This window comes from Crocuta crocuta, unplaced genomic scaffold, assembly GCF_008692635.1.
Source record: "Crocuta crocuta isolate KB4526 unplaced genomic scaffold, BGI_CrCroc_1.0 scaffold1247, whole genome shotgun sequence".
Lineage (NCBI taxonomy): Eukaryota > Metazoa > Chordata > Mammalia > Carnivora > Hyaenidae > Crocuta > Crocuta crocuta.
Window position 1 is genome coordinate 491613 of NW_027532329.1, and position 19149 is coordinate 510761.

At 38.4% G+C, this 19149-nt stretch overlaps 2 protein-coding genes across 10 annotated transcripts in view; one reads left to right on the top strand and one right to left on the bottom strand.

The window, feature by feature from the left end:
* The window catches only part of CCDC83 (coiled-coil domain containing 83), a 47442-nt gene extending 33681 nt beyond the window's left edge, over nucleotides 1–13761 (bottom strand). For 2 of the 7 annotated variants that reach the window (XM_077778422.1, XM_077778417.1), the window contains exons 1-3: nucleotides 13305–13523; nucleotides 7649–7771; nucleotides 1044–1128 (exon numbers count right to left, since the gene is read on the bottom strand). In XM_077778422.1, the coding sequence (XP_077634548.1) occupies nucleotides 1044–1128; nucleotides 7649–7743 (180 nt within the window). In that variant the 5' untranslated portion in view covers nucleotides 7744–7771; nucleotides 13305–13523. The other 5 variants (XM_077778420.1, XM_077778418.1, XM_077778421.1 and 2 more) reach the window with 5 other exon arrangements.
* LOC144243393 (uncharacterized) overlaps nucleotides 1–16688 on the top strand; it is a 47232-nt gene extending 30544 nt beyond the window's left edge. For 2 of the 3 annotated variants that reach the window (XM_077778425.1, XM_077778427.1), the window contains 3 exons: nucleotides 1949–2035; nucleotides 7886–7979; nucleotides 9270–9484. In XM_077778425.1, coding sequence (XP_077634551.1) covers nucleotides 1949–2000 — 52 coding nt within the window. In that variant the 3' untranslated portion in view covers nucleotides 2001–2035; nucleotides 7886–7979; nucleotides 9270–9484. Of the gene's footprint in view, nucleotides 1–1948; nucleotides 2036–7885; nucleotides 7980–9269; nucleotides 9485–16583 lie in introns of those variants that run through there. The other variant, XM_077778426.1, reaches the window with a different exon arrangement.
* The last annotated feature ends 2461 nt before the right edge of the window (nucleotides 16689–19149 follow it).

Genomic DNA, 19149 nt, shown 5'->3' on the forward strand with positions numbered 1-19149 from the left:
ACCTAAGAGTCCCAGTGCTGACCACTGGGAGGATGTGCATTGGCCCCTAATGGCAGCTTACTCATCTAACGTGCTATGGATCTCATCATGTGGAACCTGCATCCAAGCACCTAGACCAAGCATCCCCTTTCCATTCTTACCCATAGACCTGAGTTTCTCATAAACAGGCTTTAGTAACTGATCCTTGAGAATCACAATAATGTCAGGGTCACAGTTAAATCACCACCATGGCATGTCTAGCCCCCAAAATATTGCTGAATGAATGACTAAATTAGCCCTATTTAGAAGACAGGAATCCCCATGTTATAGGAGGGAAACTGAGGCTCACATCAGTTTTGGCCAAATGATACCAGCAGTAAGTTGTACAGTCAGGATGCAAACTCAGGTCTCTGACCCTAGATTCCATAAAAACTTGTAGATATAGTCATTTTAGACAAAAGCCAAATAAAACATCTAACTGTGGAAGTTTTAGAGTCCATATAAATATTTTAATAGGGAATAGTTTCAGTATTTCCTTATCCCCTTAAGGGAAAAGTTGTGTTAATTGTCACTTACTCATATACAGCATGACTTGGATATTCATTTCAATCTGATTTTATAAAAACAACATATCATCTTAAACATTAGTCATTTTAACAACTGAGATTATACTTTTCAAATAATATTTACATATGCATATCCTGAAAATCTAAGAGCAAAAAGATAAAGAAATTAAAAACAGAAAGCCAATGTTTTATCATTTGGCTAAATAAGAAACTAAAAGATAAATGTTTCCAGAGCCTTAAATTTTTGAACACAAGATTCAGTGTCATCACGATCTAAATAACACAGCTCAAGCTGACTTCCTTTGACACTGTAATTAATATAATAGGAACAGCAGTACCCTTTTGCCTTATATGTACAAAAAACTTAGATTGTAAATTAATCATTTCCAAGCACCAACGAAGGTACTTTCCTAGTGTACATGTCATGATAATTCACAATTTTAAAGCATTTGTGTAAATGTTTAATAAATAGATATAAGCTTTAAATGTTATACTCACTCTTTCATGATACTTTTGGTTCTTTTCTCTAAGTCTCTTTATTTGAGCCATAAATCGTTCTACTGCGTTTTCCTTTATTTGACAGCTGATAATAACAAAGAAAAGATGTTTTACAATTATTCATCTTGGAGAATTAATGGGACAAGTTTAAAATTTTAAACTAAATTATTTGAATTGAAATAAAATATGGATGCATTATAAAAACCCATGTAGGCATCAGAAATCTTCTCAAGTGAATTTTTGTGTGTGTGTTTCTGAGTACATTTTCCTCAGTAAAATATATATTAGAGAGATAACTTCAAGGTTTTTTTCCCCTAAATCAACCCCCATTTGTGTTTCGTAGTCATAATTTTTATACTTTCTAACTATCTATAAATTATTCAGCTTAAAGGGAACCTAGGAAAGGGAACACAGGAAACATGCTTTCTAGAAATCTAAATATTTCAAACAAAAATGACAAAACAAAGGCTTTATAGGGCAGGCACACCTTCTTGAAAGAGGAAGATATACTAGGCATATCTCTGGTTCAAGTTCATTAGTAAACCATCTCTTCTATAAATCTCTTCTTGACACAAACACATTTCTTTAATACCCAACAAGTATTTGTTTAGCATCTGCCACGTACAAAGGAGAGACAGAAAAGTGGAAAAAGACTTTGTGTAGGCCATCTGATAGCTCTTTGAAGTGAGTAGATTTCTATTACCCAGTACATCTTGTAACTTTAAATCTGAGACCAAAGTAACACAATGGAAATAACTTTATGTAAACACCTTTCCTCAATTAAAACAAAACAAAACAAAACAAAACAAAATATATAGCACCTCTGTGGTGTAGTGAACAGAGATGGTGTTAAAGATTGAGAAACTCTTGTTTTCAATCTTGTCCTTGTCCCTTCTTACCTATAGATCTCAGACAAGTCACTTCTCTGAGTATCAATTTCCAAGCTATCAGTGGTGACAACAATACCTAGCTCTAATCCTATAAAGATTAAGGTAAGAAATTGTATGTGAATGTTTCTAGCATAAAGTAAGTGCTTAGTAAATTTCAGTTGAAATGAATCTTATATCCTCAGCCCTTCCTCCAAAATACCACTTATATTTGTGGCATTGTGTATTTAGTAGAGAGAAAAATAAGGCTCCTTCTTCTCAGTGATGAGAAAATACAACATAAAAACAAAACAAGCAATTTTTTTAGTGGCAAAAGTGCTCTGTTTGGATACTATGAAACTTGGATTTCAGGCTTCTCCACTAACTGCCTAAGGACTCTTAACCTAGTTAGGCCTTGTCTTATTCTTCTGTATGTAAAAGAATTGAAGGGGATGAGCTCTATAGTTTTTCAGTTCAAACATTATGCAATTTACATTGTTCATTGTTCCCTTTATGCATTCACAAATACAAGATTTAATGAGCTGCTGCTGTGTGCCCAGTATTGTTTATGGCATTATGGAGATAGTGTTGAACAAGACCTCCGTGATCCTTGCCCTCAAGGAGTTTACATTTTATTAGACAATAAAGAAGTACACACACAATCATATTATTTATCCATTGTTATGGGGGAAATAACAGGCTCTGACAAATACAGCAAATGGAAGCGGCTACTACTCTACACAGGGCGGTTTCCACACAATAATAAGAAATAAGGCTATAGGTAGGTCTGTACTACCTTTTTACTTCTCACCTAATGCTTAGGTATACAAAAATTTTGAAGGAGTGCCTTGTCTATTTCCCATTTTAAGGAGAAAAATATTGTAAATGAGAATTATCTGAAAAAAACCCTATGCAAATGTTCACACATTATGCAATTCCTGCAATTATAAATATGGTAACCTAACTCAGTATGGGTGAAGCAGGCAAATGAATCTTAAGAATGTGATCTCCATTTGTTGAGATGGAGTCTTTGGATGGTCTAGTTTATAGGCTTACTCTTGGCTTCAGCTGAGAGCCTTCCTTGGTGATGACTGAGTATGCAAAGATGGGTCCAGAGATTATATCCTGGCCAACCCCAGATACTGCATGGCACACACTTACATTAAAAAAAATTCTCCTTTTTTTTTTTTTTAATTCAAAGTTAATTGCACATCCTGTAATTTTATTTGCTATATCTGGCAACCCTACACTTCAGCCTACCACCCCTCTGCTCAGAGCAGTTAGGAGCAAATGACCTACGGCTCTCTGTCTTCTCTTCCTTCTGCAGTGAGCAGTTCAGCAAGACCTAAATGGCACCAGCAGGCCTCAGGGTGATTCTGAGATGCCCTAAAGGTTTTGGTGGCTTCACTGGCTCAGTTGTGGCTCACCTGGTAGTCACAGGTCTAAGTTTCTGAGTCTTTCCTTGGAATTTACTTCAACCTCTTTAGGTCTCACGAAGATGAAACTGAACGTCAGAACTCAACACTCTTAGCCACTGTGGGAATTCAAACTTCCCTGTTCTCTATATACTCTTTCCTTTTCATAACTTTCTCAGATGCCATAGTAGCCTACATGTCACACTAAATGCTGAAGCCAAGTGGGACAATAAACCAACGAGATAATATATATTAAAGTCATTTGGAAAGGATACACACTAGTCTAAAGCACAGTGATATGAAATGGTTAGTAATACAACATGTCACCTTTCCCCTTCCCTCTCTGTATTATTAAAATATTATTAGGGGGGGAGGGGCAAGATGGAGGAGAAGTAGGGAGCTCCGTACCTGCACTCGCGCCCAAGCATCACACGGAAAAGATCCGAAGCCATAGGAAACCGTACCACACCCAAGAGATTGGGAGAGAAAGGACGCAGATTCCACTGAGAAAGCCTTCTAACGGCTACCTCAAGAAACAAGCCATAGTACACAAGGTTGAGAGTCCCAAATATCACTACGAATAGGAAAATAAAATAACCAAGGTCCCAACAAGAGAGACCGTTCAAAAACACTCTCTGAAAGGATAGGCCCTGGACAGTCAAAGAGTCTTCTTGGATATAGCAGCGCTCATAGATACAGAGAGCATAACAGGTCTTTAAAACCAGCAAGAGCCGGAAAGCTAACTAAAATGACAAAACGAAAGAGCTCTCCTCCAAAGAAACTCCAAGAAGAAATGACAGCTAATGAACTGCTCAAAACAGATATCAGCAGCATAACTGAACAAGATTTTAGAATAATAATGGTAAAATTAATAGCTGGGCTTGAAAAAAATATTATTAATGTGTCAACTTTCTCCCTCCGTGCAATTTCACTGAAAGTTCTCAGAAGGAAAACAAATGAATCTGAACTTTAAAAAATGTTATACTTTTGTCAAATTTTTAACCTATAATCATATCCATACCTCTTTCTAAATCTATTCATACATTGTAGAATACTGGGGGAAAACAAGTATAAAGGAAAAAATAAAAACCACCATTACTTATAAGTGGTGGTCACTTTATAGATTGGGCATTGGCAGTCTCAGCTCTTCACAGTCATAGAGGTTTATGACCTTATTTTCTTGGGATAGATTTTAAAAAATGTTCAGTTGTTAAGAAATCATCAATTACCTACTATGTGCTCCCAGCAATCTGTTTGAAAATGATATTATATAAGAGAGAAGGAAGAATCTTCCAGGGGACCCTTGGACAATCCCTTCTCAGACAGTGAGGTGGGTGTTTTGGCTAATTTGTCATGTGACAAAAGTTCTGTTACCTGGTAACATCTGGAATGAGTCAAGTGTCATTAGCAGAGTATAGTACAGTCAGGCCTTGACTGTTTCAGTCCATGAGATTGTTTATTTAGTCTTAAAGCAGAGAACAAAAGCATGAGATGTGCAGTTTATATAGTGCACTAGATCATGAGAATTTTTAAATGTTTGTCTTTTTTAAACCTCTGTTAAAAAAGAGAGATACTGGCCTCTGATTGTCCTAGAAGGGAGTGAAACAGCTGTATTTGGATGTCATCACCGTAAACCATGGGAGCAAATTAGAGAGCAGGTTGTATTCACAGAGCCTGACTTTTTGTCCACCTCTCCGAAGATAAGGGAAGTTTTCAGTTATGTTGTCAAATGAGTGTGGGTAGTTTCTGGTTATAACTTAATGTTACCTCAAGTAGAAAATAAAAGGGAATTTTGTTAAAAGTCCCTTCTCATGGGTGTTTCTCTCTGAGTGTTCTGACCCTTCTACTCACTGCCCTCCAAAAAGAACAGACAGGAGAAGGAGATGGATTTTCTCTGAATGTTGTTAAAAACAAATAGTTACCAGCATTCCAGGCTCCTCACTTTCAGCCTTGTTCCCCTCCAATAGTTTCCAATTCCTGAATCCCAAATATTCCACTGGGCTCAGCTTATCTGACCCTTACCTATACCACTAGACCGGTGTCACTCTGCCTTCTCTCAGCTCCTGGACTGTGAAACCTCTCCCTCTCTACAGCGTCTTTTCCATAAGCTTTTCTCTCCTTCACTATATCTCTCCGTAACACCTGTTCCTCTTCCAGACATCAGCTCCAATGTCACTTCCTCAACAAGCTTGGAGGAAGGTCACTCCCTGACCCCTCTGACCATATCAGGTCATTTAGTTAAACTGTTACATAGGACCCTACACTTTTCTTTCATAATGTCTTAATTGTAGCTATGCAATTTTTTAAAAAAGTTTGAGTTTGTCTAATGTCCGCCTCCCATGCCTCATCAGGGCAGGGGCCAGGTGGTCTGTTTGCTATTGTCCTCTAGCACTTGCCTTGGACTTGGTACACATTCAAGTACTGGTTCAGTAAATGCATGAAGTATGCTTTTTAAAAAATTTTAACTCCAGTATAGTTAACAAAATGTTATATTAGTCTCACATGTACAATAATATCAATGCAACAATTCTATACATCACTCATTGCTCATCATGATAATTGTACTTTTAATCCTCAACACCTATTTCACCCACCCCCATACCAACCTCCCCTCTGGTAACCATCAGTTTCTTCTGTATAGTTAAGAGCCTGTTTTTGGCTCCTCTCTCTCTCTCTAGTTATTCATTTGTTTTATTTCTTAAATTCCATGTATGAGTGAAATCATATGGTATTTGTCTTTCTCTGACTGACATTTCACTTAGCTTTGTTCTCTGTAGATCCATCCATGTTGTTGCAAATGGCAAGATTTCATTTTTATGACTAAATAATATTCCATTGTGTATGTATATATGTGTGTATACACACACACACACACACAATTGATCTATGTGCCTATTTTTGTGCCAGTACCATACTGTTTTGATTATTACAGCTTTGTAGTATATCTTGAAATCTGGGATTGTGATACCTCCACTTTTGTTCTTCTTTTTCAAGATTTCTTTGGCTATTCAGGGTTGTTTGTAGTCCTAAACAAATTTTAGGATTATTTGTTCTAGTTCTGTTGGTATTTTGATAGGGATTGCATTAAATGTGTGGAATGCTTTAGGTAGTATGGACGTTTTAACAATATCTGTTCTTCCAATCCATGAGCATGGAATACCTTTCTATTTGTTAGTGTCATCTGCAATTTCTTTCATCAAGGTTTTATAGTTTTCAGAGTACAGGTCTTTTCCTTCCTTGGTTAAGTTTATTCCTAGCTATTTTATTCTTTTTGGTTCAATTGTAAATGAGATTTTTTCCCCTTAATTTCTCTTCTGCAACTTCATTATTAGTAATAGAAATGCAATTGATTTCTGTATTCTTATTTTGTATCCTGCGACCTCACTGAATAAATTGATCAGTTCTAGTAGTTTTTTGGTGGGGTCTTTAGGGTTTTCTACATATAGTATCATGTCATCTGCAAATAGTGAGAGTTTTACTTCTTCCTTACCAATGTGGATAACTTTGATGTTTTTCTTAGCTGATTGCTGTGGCTAGGACTATTTTGAATAAAAGTGGGGAGAGTGTACATCTTTTTCTTATTCCTGACCTTAGGGGAAAAGCTCTCAGTTTTGCATCACTGACTATGATGTTCACTGTGTGGCTTTCATATGTGGCCTTTGTTATGTTGAGCTATGCTCTTTCTAAACCTACCTTGTTGAGGATTATGAAGTCCATTCTTATATGGAAAAGAATGAAATTAATTCATTCACTCTCTTAAGAATTACCATTAAAACACCTACTCGGTGCCAAAAGCTAGGGTTCAAAATCTCTCCAGGGGTTTACTATCTATGAAAATATAAATATCTAATAGGTATTACCTCTAGTTTTAGCTCTAGCTCTTGGGAGTGAGACATTAAGAAATATTTTTATTAAAAATAATTCTATCATTTGGATTTGATCTGTAGCCCCTGGAGAAGTACACTAATTATTCTATATTATATTTTAAGAGGTAAACCAGCCAGCTGTTATATACAAAGTGTATACACGGTATGTGGGAGAGTGACCAATAATACAATGGAGGGAGAGAGAGAGAGATCCAAAACCACATTAATGAGTACAGTTTCACAGCTACTGCTTGGAATATGTTACAGTCAAAGTTTCAAAAACTTAAAAAAAATCTGCACATAGCACAAGAGTGCAATTATGCTTCTAATCTACCTCCAGTCCAGCTCTCTTGACAGCTTTTGAGTGCATCAATCACTGTCCATTTGGAATTATATGAATTTTAACAATGATTTCCATTTACATATGGGGACGTTTGGATTTCATACTCTAAGCTTACTGATAGTCTAGAAGTGCTTCACTGGTAGGCAGTTGGACTTCTTTGGGTGGCCCACTTTGACTATCCTTTTTATTTGCTTTCGCTGTGCTGTCCATTGTGTTGCTTTGTCAGTAAAACGTATGCCTGTTTAGAAAAGAAATAGGAAAAGCAAATAAATTCTGTCTTTGCCCCTCTACTTGTGTTTACTGAAGATAAGGAACTGCCGGCACTTAATTTAAAACTGTTTTTTCCATTCAGGCTTCCATGTCCTCTGACCTATCATCCACTGCAGTGCTGGGACATCAGTGAATCAATGGATTCTTGGGTCTACTAAGTTCCACGTTTGGACCAGGTACAGCATTTCCCCATCCGAAACTTTGTCTTTTCTTTTTTAAAGTTTATTTATTTTGCAAGATATAGAGCACATGCCTGCACATGTGCAGTGGGGAAGGGGGAGGAGCAAGGGGAGGGGGAGGGGTAGAGAGAGAATCCAAAGCAGGCTCCATGGCGTCAGTGTAGAGCCTACAGTGGGGCTTCATCCCAGGAACTGAACTGTTGAGATCATGACCTGAACTGAAATGAAGAGTCTGCTGCTCAACCAACTGAGCCACCTAGGCGCCCTTCCCTACCCAAACTTTCTAAGACATTCATCCCTCTTATGTTATCCATTTACATCTCTTGTCCCTATCAAGCTTTTCTAAGAACAAGGACTAAACTTTTCCCGTCATTTTATTTCTCCACAGTGTTACTGCATATAATAGCAGCTCAGGAAATCTGTTAATTTTTTTAATTAAGACAAAACAAAAAGCACAATTTTCTATGAGCTAGAATCCAGAGAAACTAGAATCCAAAAGAATTAGGTATGGCCAGGGTTCTTAGAAAGAGCAAAAAAAAAGCACACATTCAAATGTTTTTTTAAATGGCTAACAGATTTACAAATGCAAAACAGTAATAATAATGTATTATTTAGCAGTCATTGCTCATCAGCAATTAATTGCTTTTTATCTAATAATAAAAATTATCAAAAAATCTATTTTAAAAGTGAAAAAAAAATCATGTCCACTGTTCAAAGATTTTTATAGTGAACAGGAATAACTTGATGGATTTTGTATAGGTACTAAAGTACTTCTTTTCAGATTATAATCTTCCTTAACAGATTTTTATCTTTTAATTTCCATTAATTAAAAAAAATGAGTGCCTAAGCTTCAATCAAAGTAGTAGTAGTTGGGTATGGTAGAAAGAATTTAACTTTTATAATTATTTATTTAGATGGCTGGAAGGTCCATGTGTGTGGGAATGATGTAATTCTTGTGATTACTGTATTTCCCCACCTAGCACAAGTAGATGCACAGTAAGTCCTTGTCAAAGGAAAAAATGGATGGATAAATCAGGCAGACATGTTTTAATCCTATAATCACCACCTATTATCTACGTGACCTTGAGTAGGTTACTTAATCTTTTTGAGCTTCAGTTTCATCATCTGTAAATTAAGAGCAAAAATCGTACTCTAAAAGCTGTTGTAAGGATTAAATAAGCTAATATTTAAAGCACTTAGCATAGTGGGTGACATACAGAAAGAGCTTAGTTAAAAGTATTAAACCCTTTTAGTTAAAGCTCCAGATCACGCTTCTTCAAATTCCAGGTAACTGAAGCAGAGGACGTCTGCCCAATGCCAAGTATGATGATGTGTGGAAAAACTAATCCACATAGTGTGCTATTGTCAACCTTCATCATTGATTTGGGTCACTGACTTGGGAATCTACATAGAACACTGAGATCCACAGTGGAAAACGTCTCTGAAATGAAACACTTTTTCCTAGACCTGCTGCTTTCACACCAAGACCTCCAGAGAGGCTCCGCCTTTGTGTCTGAGACTTTTCTTTTCCAGCCAAGGGTGCTCATCTCCACATTCTAATAAATTTATGTGTGAATGCAAACATACTATAATACTTTCCAACTGAAAAGCACACAGGTGACACAATGAAAAGATTTAACACATTAAGACAGAGTAGGTATCTTCTCAGATATGAAAGTATTGAGAATAATTTCATACACTACACACTAAAATGTGTCATTCTACCATCACAGTCACAGAAACTGATAAATTGAGTAAAAATTGCTTTCTTTTGTTTTAGATGCTGAGTTGAATTTTTATATTATTTTCTATTTTAGAATTAGCCATTTTAACTTGACTATTGCACACAAAGATAACATGCTGACAAGCGTTTCATTTTATAACAATAACTTACACTTTAACTGTGATTTTTTTACTATAAATATTTTATTTAAAAGTTAAAACAAGTGTTAACTTTGATCTCTAATTTTATTTCTGAGTCATATGGAAGAGATCAAGTGTTAGAGTTTCCATCTACAATACCCATCTGGTGCTGTAGGAAAAATGACCTCATCTTGCTCATTACCTCAGTTACCTGGCTCTTATGTTTTCAGCTCTCTGACTAAAGTATTATTAGTTAATACTAATAATACTGCAGCTCATGGCAGAGCACTTTAATAAACTATGAGTGAAAATGTGGATCCATTAAGCACAAATGATTTATGCATAAACTATATTAATTCATTACTTTATCTACTTTCCAGAAAATCAGTAAGCATTGATTGGCCTCTTAACAGATGCAGTTTTTGCAATGAGCTAATGACATTACTTCAGAATGTCCTTCTACATTTGATAATGTCCTACAAACAATGGGGGTTTTCATAAGTATTTACAAGGCTTTACAGTTCCTGAGCACGGAGAGGATTTCTATCTCAGCAAAGGATGAGGACCCTAGAAAAATATTCACACGGTAATGTAGGTTATCTTCCAGGAAGGTTTCATGAAGAATAATTCCTGACAGATGGACACCTAATTGATTTGTCAATAACTGCAAACCTAGATCTGGTGCCTCCTCTGTGCATGGCATGTTACCTGGTCCTTAATTATAACATATGGAAAGGCAAGATCTCTACTCAGACAGATAGGAAGAAAGATGCATTCTCTAGCAGAATTTTCAGAAAATAATGAGCAACTTTAAAAGGCTAGCAAGAGTGTGCAGGTAATGAATGTTCTGGAGATCTTTGCTCACAGTGTGACCTGTTGTACTGTTTTTCCTCTCTCAACGCTCTTTGGGCATTCCATAACATATGTCATGGAGTGATGGCAGGCGAGGAAGCTGGGTTTGAAAGACTCCGGTCTCCAGCCTTTTAAGAACTTACTCCATAATCACTTTCTATCAGAAAGTATTTCAAAACATATTCCTCAAATGCTTCTCAGTGGAAAGGAAGAAGTCTGTTTAGAAAAAATGGACATATAATAGCCATCTTATTCAACTGTACTGTTATCCCATAATGCTTTACTTGACTCTGCAAAATTACCCCCCAAAAACAAAGACTGCATTCTCAGGATCCTGGCTCAATATTGAGAAAGTTCCTAATGACTTTTTTCATGACTTTGTGGAGCCATAAATATCCAGAAACCTCCTAATGACTCCAATTTTGTGGAGGCTGGGACAGATGGCAGTTCTGCCCTAATACCTTTCTGGACATGTGGAATGGATTCGATGTTTGTTAGCTAATGTTTTATATAAATGTAGATTAGGAAGATATTTACTTAATAGCATTAGTAACAGCAAAAGTTCTGAATAAGATTACATCAGAGATTGAGGAGATGATTTAGTCAAAAGATCTCTAAATGGGTGTTGGAAGTCTCAAATTCTATCTCTAGTACGCTCTGCCATTAACTAGCTATAAATGTGTATGTTTAATAACAATAATAATAATGTAGCAATATCTCACTATAGTGTTAATTACAATATGTATTTGAAAGCATTCATGGCATTCATCCTCAACAAAATGTAATTCCTTTAATACTAAATAACAACTAACCACTTCAACAAATCATCTTTGAGTTTTCAAAAATATATGTTGATACATAGGTCGGCATCTCCCATGGACACAAATTAGATGTTCAATAAATGTCTAATTCGAATGACTGACCTGAAAATAATGTTTACTCACTTTCTTTACCAATGGCCTTATTTATTTGCTTGTAATGTTGTATGTACCCTGAATTTAGAAAGTAAATCACTTTTAAATTCAAATTCTCACTTACGCTAGAACATATTGTTAATACAATATTTAAATATTTTAGAAATGCTTTTCAGTGTATGTTAGGGGTGCCTGGGAGGCTAAGATGGTTGAGCATATGACTCTCGATTTCAGCTCAGGTCATGATTTCACAGTTTGTGGAACTGAGTCCCACATCACTTGAAATTCTCTCTCCCTCTCTTTCTGGCTCTCTCCCACTTGAGCTCTAGGTCTCTCTCAAAATAAATAAATAAATAAACATTAAAAAAAAAAGGAAATTCTCTTCAGCATATGTTATAAAGCCCTGAATTCATTTAAAGCCTTTTAGTAGTGGTAATATTACCTAAAAGTTACCTTAAAACAAATTCAGTCCTTTTTTTTTTTGTATAGATTATGCATATACTTCCCCAAACAGCTTCAAAATGTAAAACACAGCCAATCTGGAGAATGTTAAACAACTATATATTCAAATCAAGGTGTTTAAAAATATCTGGATAAATAACACTTTCAACATTCACGTGCCTAATTGGTGATGTGCATTACATTACCATGTATTTTCTTTACCAGTACAAATTCTTTGGGCATTTCTGAACTGCAGTTCCCAAATTACACTGGATTCTGGGCTTCAAAACTGGTCTATCTCCTGATCCAGAATTGCTAATAACAAATAGTTTGAAAAGCACTGTATTATACTAATTTCTCTAGCAACCAGCACTACTATATTTTCCCCAAATCCCACTGTCCTTCAAGCTTAGAAATGTCAAAAAATAAAAGAAACGTAAAAAAGAACGTTGTGAGGATAACAGAAATACATGTAGTATTTTCAAACTCTGATGGTGGAGGAGAACCAAATGGCTTCTATTTTCAGAGTGCAGTGGTGAATACAAGAGATCTACTGGAGCCAGGTCTTGGGGTGACAGTAAGGAAATCCATAAGCAATGGTCACCCACACAGTGATAAATACCCAGGCTTATTATTTTCCTTCTCTGCCTTAACAGAAATATATATGTGTCTATATATTTTTTCCTTCAGTGGGACATCTCCCACTCCCCAACCACCTCCTCAACTCTCTCTTGCCCCGCAGAGAATTAGTCATGGAATAAGGAGGGTAGTGAAGAAAGAAGGTACTCTACAAATCTAACAAATAAAAGAAAGAAACCTAGTGTCCTGTTCAGAAGGATGTTGCAGCTTCCAGGGCAAGGAGCTGAAGCCAATCTATGGACTGTGGGGGGAAGAGGAAGGCCATCAACAACACTCAAAACACTCAAGTAGTACCCGCGTGGGACGGCTCTGGGCTGGTTCTGAGAAGGATGCAGTGATGTGTGAGTCCTCACTCAAAACGCATCCACAAGACCAGGAACTCGGTGAGAAGAGCACTAAGCAAAGCAAGTCTTGAGTCTAGGTCTGGCTCCTCCACTAGTGACTTTTACAACCTTGAATCTCTAATCCCTTCTGACCCTGAATTCTCTTCCATCTTTCCTACCTCCTGTCCGGGTTATCGATGAGGCTCAAACACTTTGGGAATACGGTCAAGGTTTAGTTTCCCAAACACCTATGTGCTGGCGGCTGTGAGGGCACCATGAAGGTCACAAACCTGAGTCACATTCAGAGCCTGCCCTCCAGGAACAGAAAATCCCGAAGGACGCGCATATCAGCAAGCCCTCCAGGGGTTCTACTGCAAGGTGAAGAGATAGGTTAATATTTTGATCAGACCAAAAGATGTCCCTCCCTTTCTGTCTCCTTCCTGAGGAGGGGTGGGCCTATGGGAACCCCTGCCGGCGGCTTCCAACGGTCCAGGAGCAGGACTTCGTGGAGGACGCCGGGAGGGCGCGACCCCAGGCCCGCCTGGGCGCAGAGCAAGCCCCAGGACTGGTGGGGGTGGGAAGGAAATGTAAAGTCTTAAGTGCTAGAATGGAAGGAGTCGGGGGCCGAGCGGAGAGTCCAATCAGTCTCCGTACCTCCCCTCGACAGCTTCCAGGCGCGGATGCACTGCAGTGGGCCCGCAGGTAACACTCACGTCCTGGCCGCGGACCAGGCCCCCCCACTCCCCTGCGTCAGCCTCGTCCTGCGTTTCCTAGGCGATGCGCTCGCGAGGGCTTCCCCCTCCCGCCGGCGGCCGGGCGCGCCACCTGGTGGCCACACGGGGAAGAATCCAGGCGAAGGGCGCACGCAGCCGCCTTCGAAGCGGAGATCGCGCCCTTCCGCCTTGTCCCCGCGGGATTTTGACCGCCACGACTCCTCCTGTTGATTCCACGAAACACACAACTCCCTCCTTGCCTCCCTAGAGTGGCAAACCGGTTAGTGGTGAGTTGTGTGGAGATGTGACATCCGGCTCTGCGCTATGACCGTGAGCGAGTCACTTGGGTCTGTGTGTCTGTTTCTTCCGCTGTAAACTGAGGCACAGAGACCGCTCTGGGTTTCCCAGAAACTCGCGGAATGTGCGCGTGGAGGGCTTCCGCCCCACTCTGCCCTTCAGCCACCGAGGCTTTTCTTCTCTCTGCTCTTGTTTTGTGTAAGAGTTCCTTTGGGTTGGGCTCCAGACAGAATTGCAGCCCCGTGAATGAAGTGCTTGTATAATGACGTCCAGCTCTGAAAGATGCTTGATCCTGCCTCCTTTGCTTCTCATTTTACTTTTTTTGCTCCTAAACCTCAAGAAAACCAGCACAGATTCCGCCTTTTCCCCCTCTTGATACTTTTTGCAGCTCTGTCCTCATTCGAGAGAAAAATATTACCGCATACCTACACCCTCTTCTCTCTTCTGCAAATTTCTTCATCCTCTGCCTCAAAACAACCCTTTCTTGGGGTGCCTGGGTGGCTCAGTCGGTTCAGCGTCTGACTTCGGCTCGGGTCATGATCTCATGATCTCATGGTTCGTGGGTTCGAGCCCCGTGTCGGGCTCTGTGCTCACAGCTAGCTCAGAGCCTGGAGCCTGTTTTGGACTCTGTGTCTCCCTCTCTCTCTCTGACCCTTCCCTGTTCACGCTGTCTCTCTCTCTCAAAAATAAAATAAAACATTAAACAACAGCAACAGCAACACTTTCTTACGTCCTGGCAGCACCTGCTTAGGCGACTAACCTCCGAGTTAGTTATTTATCCCTCTATCCTGGGGAGACGGAAGTGAGGCGCTCCCTCGAACCTCCACTCTTAATTAGTCGTGTTTGGCATTCTTGAATTTGATTTTTAAAAACTAGATTATCATATGTTTTCTAACTAGTGCTGTGTTATATTTAATAGCGAATTCAAAACTTCTTAAAATAAGGGAATTGAAGCAGTTAATACACATATTAGCTTTTGCCTGAGAGAGTTTTTCTCATCAGTAAAAAGTCATCCAAAAAATAACCAGTTTGAGATAATGTATGTATTCTACCTCATTTGAACCTTACTTTATTCCATCAGTGTTGTGTATTTGTTAAATGCCAACAGGTTGCTGTGATCTACACATCTAATAAAGGTTTTAAAATGCTTGGTCTTTCCTTCTATGGCCATACCACCCTGAACGCACCCGATCTTGTCTAAAATGCTTGGTCTTTTCCTAAATAACCAACAGGTGGGATTATGGGGTAAAAGATATTAAATAGAATGCAGTTGCAGGAGGAAAAAAAAACTACCATGAAAATTTTTGAAGCGTGGGGATTATTTTTGTTAAGTGGAAAAACAATTTTGTGATTATTCAGCACTGTGAACTCATTCCCAAATCATTTCCTATAAATCTTAGACCTGCTTCTTCTATGAGATCCTGGGTCCAGGGTCAAAAATGTGCTTTTACCCTATCATTTATCTCCTGGGCAGTTTTTCTCATGGTATTTGCCAGTAGGTGGTCAAACATGAAGCCAGGTAATCATTTGCCAAGTTTCCTCATTTGACTTTGGTTTTCTGTTAGCTTTGCCATGTCGAGTGATGTGGAAATACAGGCAAGACAGTTTCTGTGGTAGAAAAAGCCAGATAGGTTGTCTGATTTGGCAAAAGGCCAAAGAACCTGTTTGGTATGCACAGTTACTAAACATTTTATACTTTTTCAAAATTTTCACCTATTTTCACTGAGGATCACTGCCTTTGCAAACAAACCCTAAAGCAAGCAACTAAATGTATTAATATTAAATTTCATAATAATTTTTGGAGGCATAAGCTAGTAATTAACATATTGACTTTGTAAACCAGTTAAAACATCTAGTAAATCAAAAAGTTCACTGACAACAAAGTTACTTTTCAGAAACAGAAAAACCCTGATAACTTCTTATTCAAAAATTTTGTTCTGACAAATATGAAATAATTAAATAGGTGTTTTGCCAAAAAAAATGTCAAGGTGCCTGGGTGGCTCAGTCGGTTAAGTCTCCCACTCTTGGTGTCTGCTCAGGTCACGGTCTCACAGTTTGACGAGTTCAAACCCCACATCAGGCTCTGTGCTGATGGTGTGGAGGCTGTTTGGGATTCTCTCTCTCTCTCTCTCTCAATCTCTCTTTGCCCTTCCCCTGCCCACACTGTCTCTGTCTCGTTCATAAATAAATAAATTTTTAAAAAAGTATTTTTTCTCTTTTTTTCAATATTCTCTTGAGAGGAAAAGTTTACATTACCTTTATCTAGACACTGTGACAAACCCATAGAGGGGATTGTGTTGTGATCCATCATCCATTGGCATGTTTCAACATTGTAAAATGGGATTGTTTCCCACCTAATTTATATAGGTCACAACTTGTTCTTCCAGGCTGGAGACATAGGTTTGCAATCTCTCCTCATCTCTTCATTTCTTCAAACCGAGTTTAACTTGAATGTCCAGAAGTCTGGCAAAGAGTGATCACATCTCTTTTTTTCCCACATATCTCCTCCTCCTTACTAATTTTTGAAATTACCTGTATGATCTCTTTGTTCTCTCTGAGGGAGAGGAGCCCAGGATGGTAAGCTGGAGCCAGCGTGCCATCTCCCAGGAGCCCCAGCCGGGTCATATGGACAGTGCCTAAGGGCTTTGGTGTAGACCAATTAAACTACAGTAAGTCGACATGCTTTTGGCAGTTTTAAAATATGACTACATAGGTAAATGTACAAATCAATAGAACGTGACAAAAATATCCAGAAATAGATCCACAAAAATATATATACATATATTTGACTATATATTTTGTTTTATATGTATATATGTATACACACACACACAAACACATATAGGTAGTTGCTTCAGCCATAAGTGGCAAGGTAAATAAATAAATGAGGCAAGATAGTACTTTTGACAAAGGCTACTGTAACTATTGCATATGTCTGGGGAGAAAAAATGAGCCTTGACCTGACTATACACCTTTAAAAAATTAACTCAAAGTGAATCATAGATCTGAACATAAAAGCTAAAACTATAAAACTTCTTGAGTAAAATGTAGGAGAAAATCTTTGTGATCTTGTGTAGGCAAAGATTTCTTTTATAGGACACCTATAAAAGAGCATGAATTAAAAAAAAGAAAATAATAATTTGGACTACGTCTAAATTAAATACTGCTGCTCTTTAGTCAGTTTGAAGAAGATGAAAAGGCAAGCCACAGTCTGGAGGAAAATATTCCTTAAAATTTTTTTTTAATGTTTACTTTTGAGAGAGAGACAGACCGACAGAGTGTAAGCGGGGGAGGGTCAGAGAGAGAGGGAGACAGAATCTGAAGCAAGCTCCAGGCTCTGAGCTGTAAGCACAGAGCCCGACACAGGGCTTGAAATCATGAACAGTAGGATCATGACTCGAACTGAAGTCGGATGCATAGCCCACTGAACCACACAAGTGCCCTGAGGATGAAAATATTTCAATATATAGACCTGACAAAAGGCTGGTATCCATAATTTATAAACAACTTCTAATGCTCAGTAATGAGAAAATAAAACAACCAGTTACAAATGCCAAAAGATTTGAACAGACACTCCACAAAAGAAGATATATCAATGGCCAATTAGTACATGAAAATATGCTCAACATCATTAGTCATCAGGGAAATGCAAATTAAGACCCCAATGAGATAGGCTACACACCCATTTGAATTACTAAACTTAAAAAGACTGATGATCCTATGTGTTAGCAAGGGTGGGGAGCAACTAGAACTTTCATATATTCTTGCTGAAAAAGGAAAAGGATAGAACCATTTTGGAGAACAATTGAGTAGTCTTTTATAAAGTTAAAACATGTATCTCCCACATTACCCAGCAACCCGACTCTTCGATATTTATTCAAGAGAAGTGAAAATGAATGTTCATAGCAGCTTTATCATAATAGTCTAAATCAGGAAACAACCCAGATATCCATCCACAGGTAGCTGCTAAAACAAAACATTTATAGCCATACAACAGAAACTACTTAGCAATAAAAAATAGATCAACTGTTGACTCATGCAACAAACAACATGATGGGTCTCAAAAGAATTTAGCTAAGTGAAAAAGCCAAGTGTAAAAAACCATATACAGTATCACACACAATTCTAGAAGGGCTCAAAAGCAGATGAGTGGCTGCCTAGCACTAAGAGGGACAGGTGAAGGGATTGACTGCAAGGAGGCAGGAGGGAACTTTGGGATGAAGGAAATGTTCTGTACCATGATGGTGATGGTAGTTACAGGGTATAGCCATGTGTTAAAACTTGTCAAATTGCATATTTAAATGAGTACATTTTATTGCATATAAGTTATACCTTAATAATTAGTTGATTTTTAAAAGAACAGCTGTAAATTCTTTGATATTCCTCCCATCAAGAGGTGGAGTCACTTCTTGAATGTATGTGGTCTTATGACTGCTTCAACCAAGAGAGTATAGCAGAAATGACTGTATATTATTTCCAGGGCTAGGTCATAAATAGTTGTGCAGCTTCTTCTGCTTGCACAGATACTTGTTCTGAAGGAAGCCAGCTGCCGTGTAAAGTCCATCTACTGTGAGACAGCCATTCTGGCAAGGCCAAGTGTAGGTTCTGTGGTAATCTGTTCCCACTGAGACTACCTTTTAGCCCAAAAAGTGCCAACTTGTGAGTGAAGCTACCTTGGATCCTCCCAACCTGCCCATCCACCAGCTGAGTAGGGCTGAGTTGTGCCATAGTTGATGCCCCAAGGAGCAAGAGGTCGCCAGTCGCTATCCTGCAGAATCTGGGACATGATTGTTTAAAGCTATTAAGTTTTGATAGTATATTAGTTATCCATTACTATGTAACAAATTACTCTAAAACTTAATAATTCAGGACAACAGCAATCACTTGTAACCTCACAGTGTCTATGGATCAGGAGTTTGGGAACAAGCTGATTGGGAAGTTCCAAGTTGGGGTATCCCATGAGGTCAGAAGTTGGGCAGATTCTGTCTCTGCCTGAAGAAGCTTTCAGTCTAGGGGGAGTTAGTAAACACGATAACAGGTAATCACAACACATTTGGATGATCCATGGAATAGGAGTAAAAGCCTCTGAAAAGAGAAAACCTAACCTAGTCTTGAGGGTCAGGAA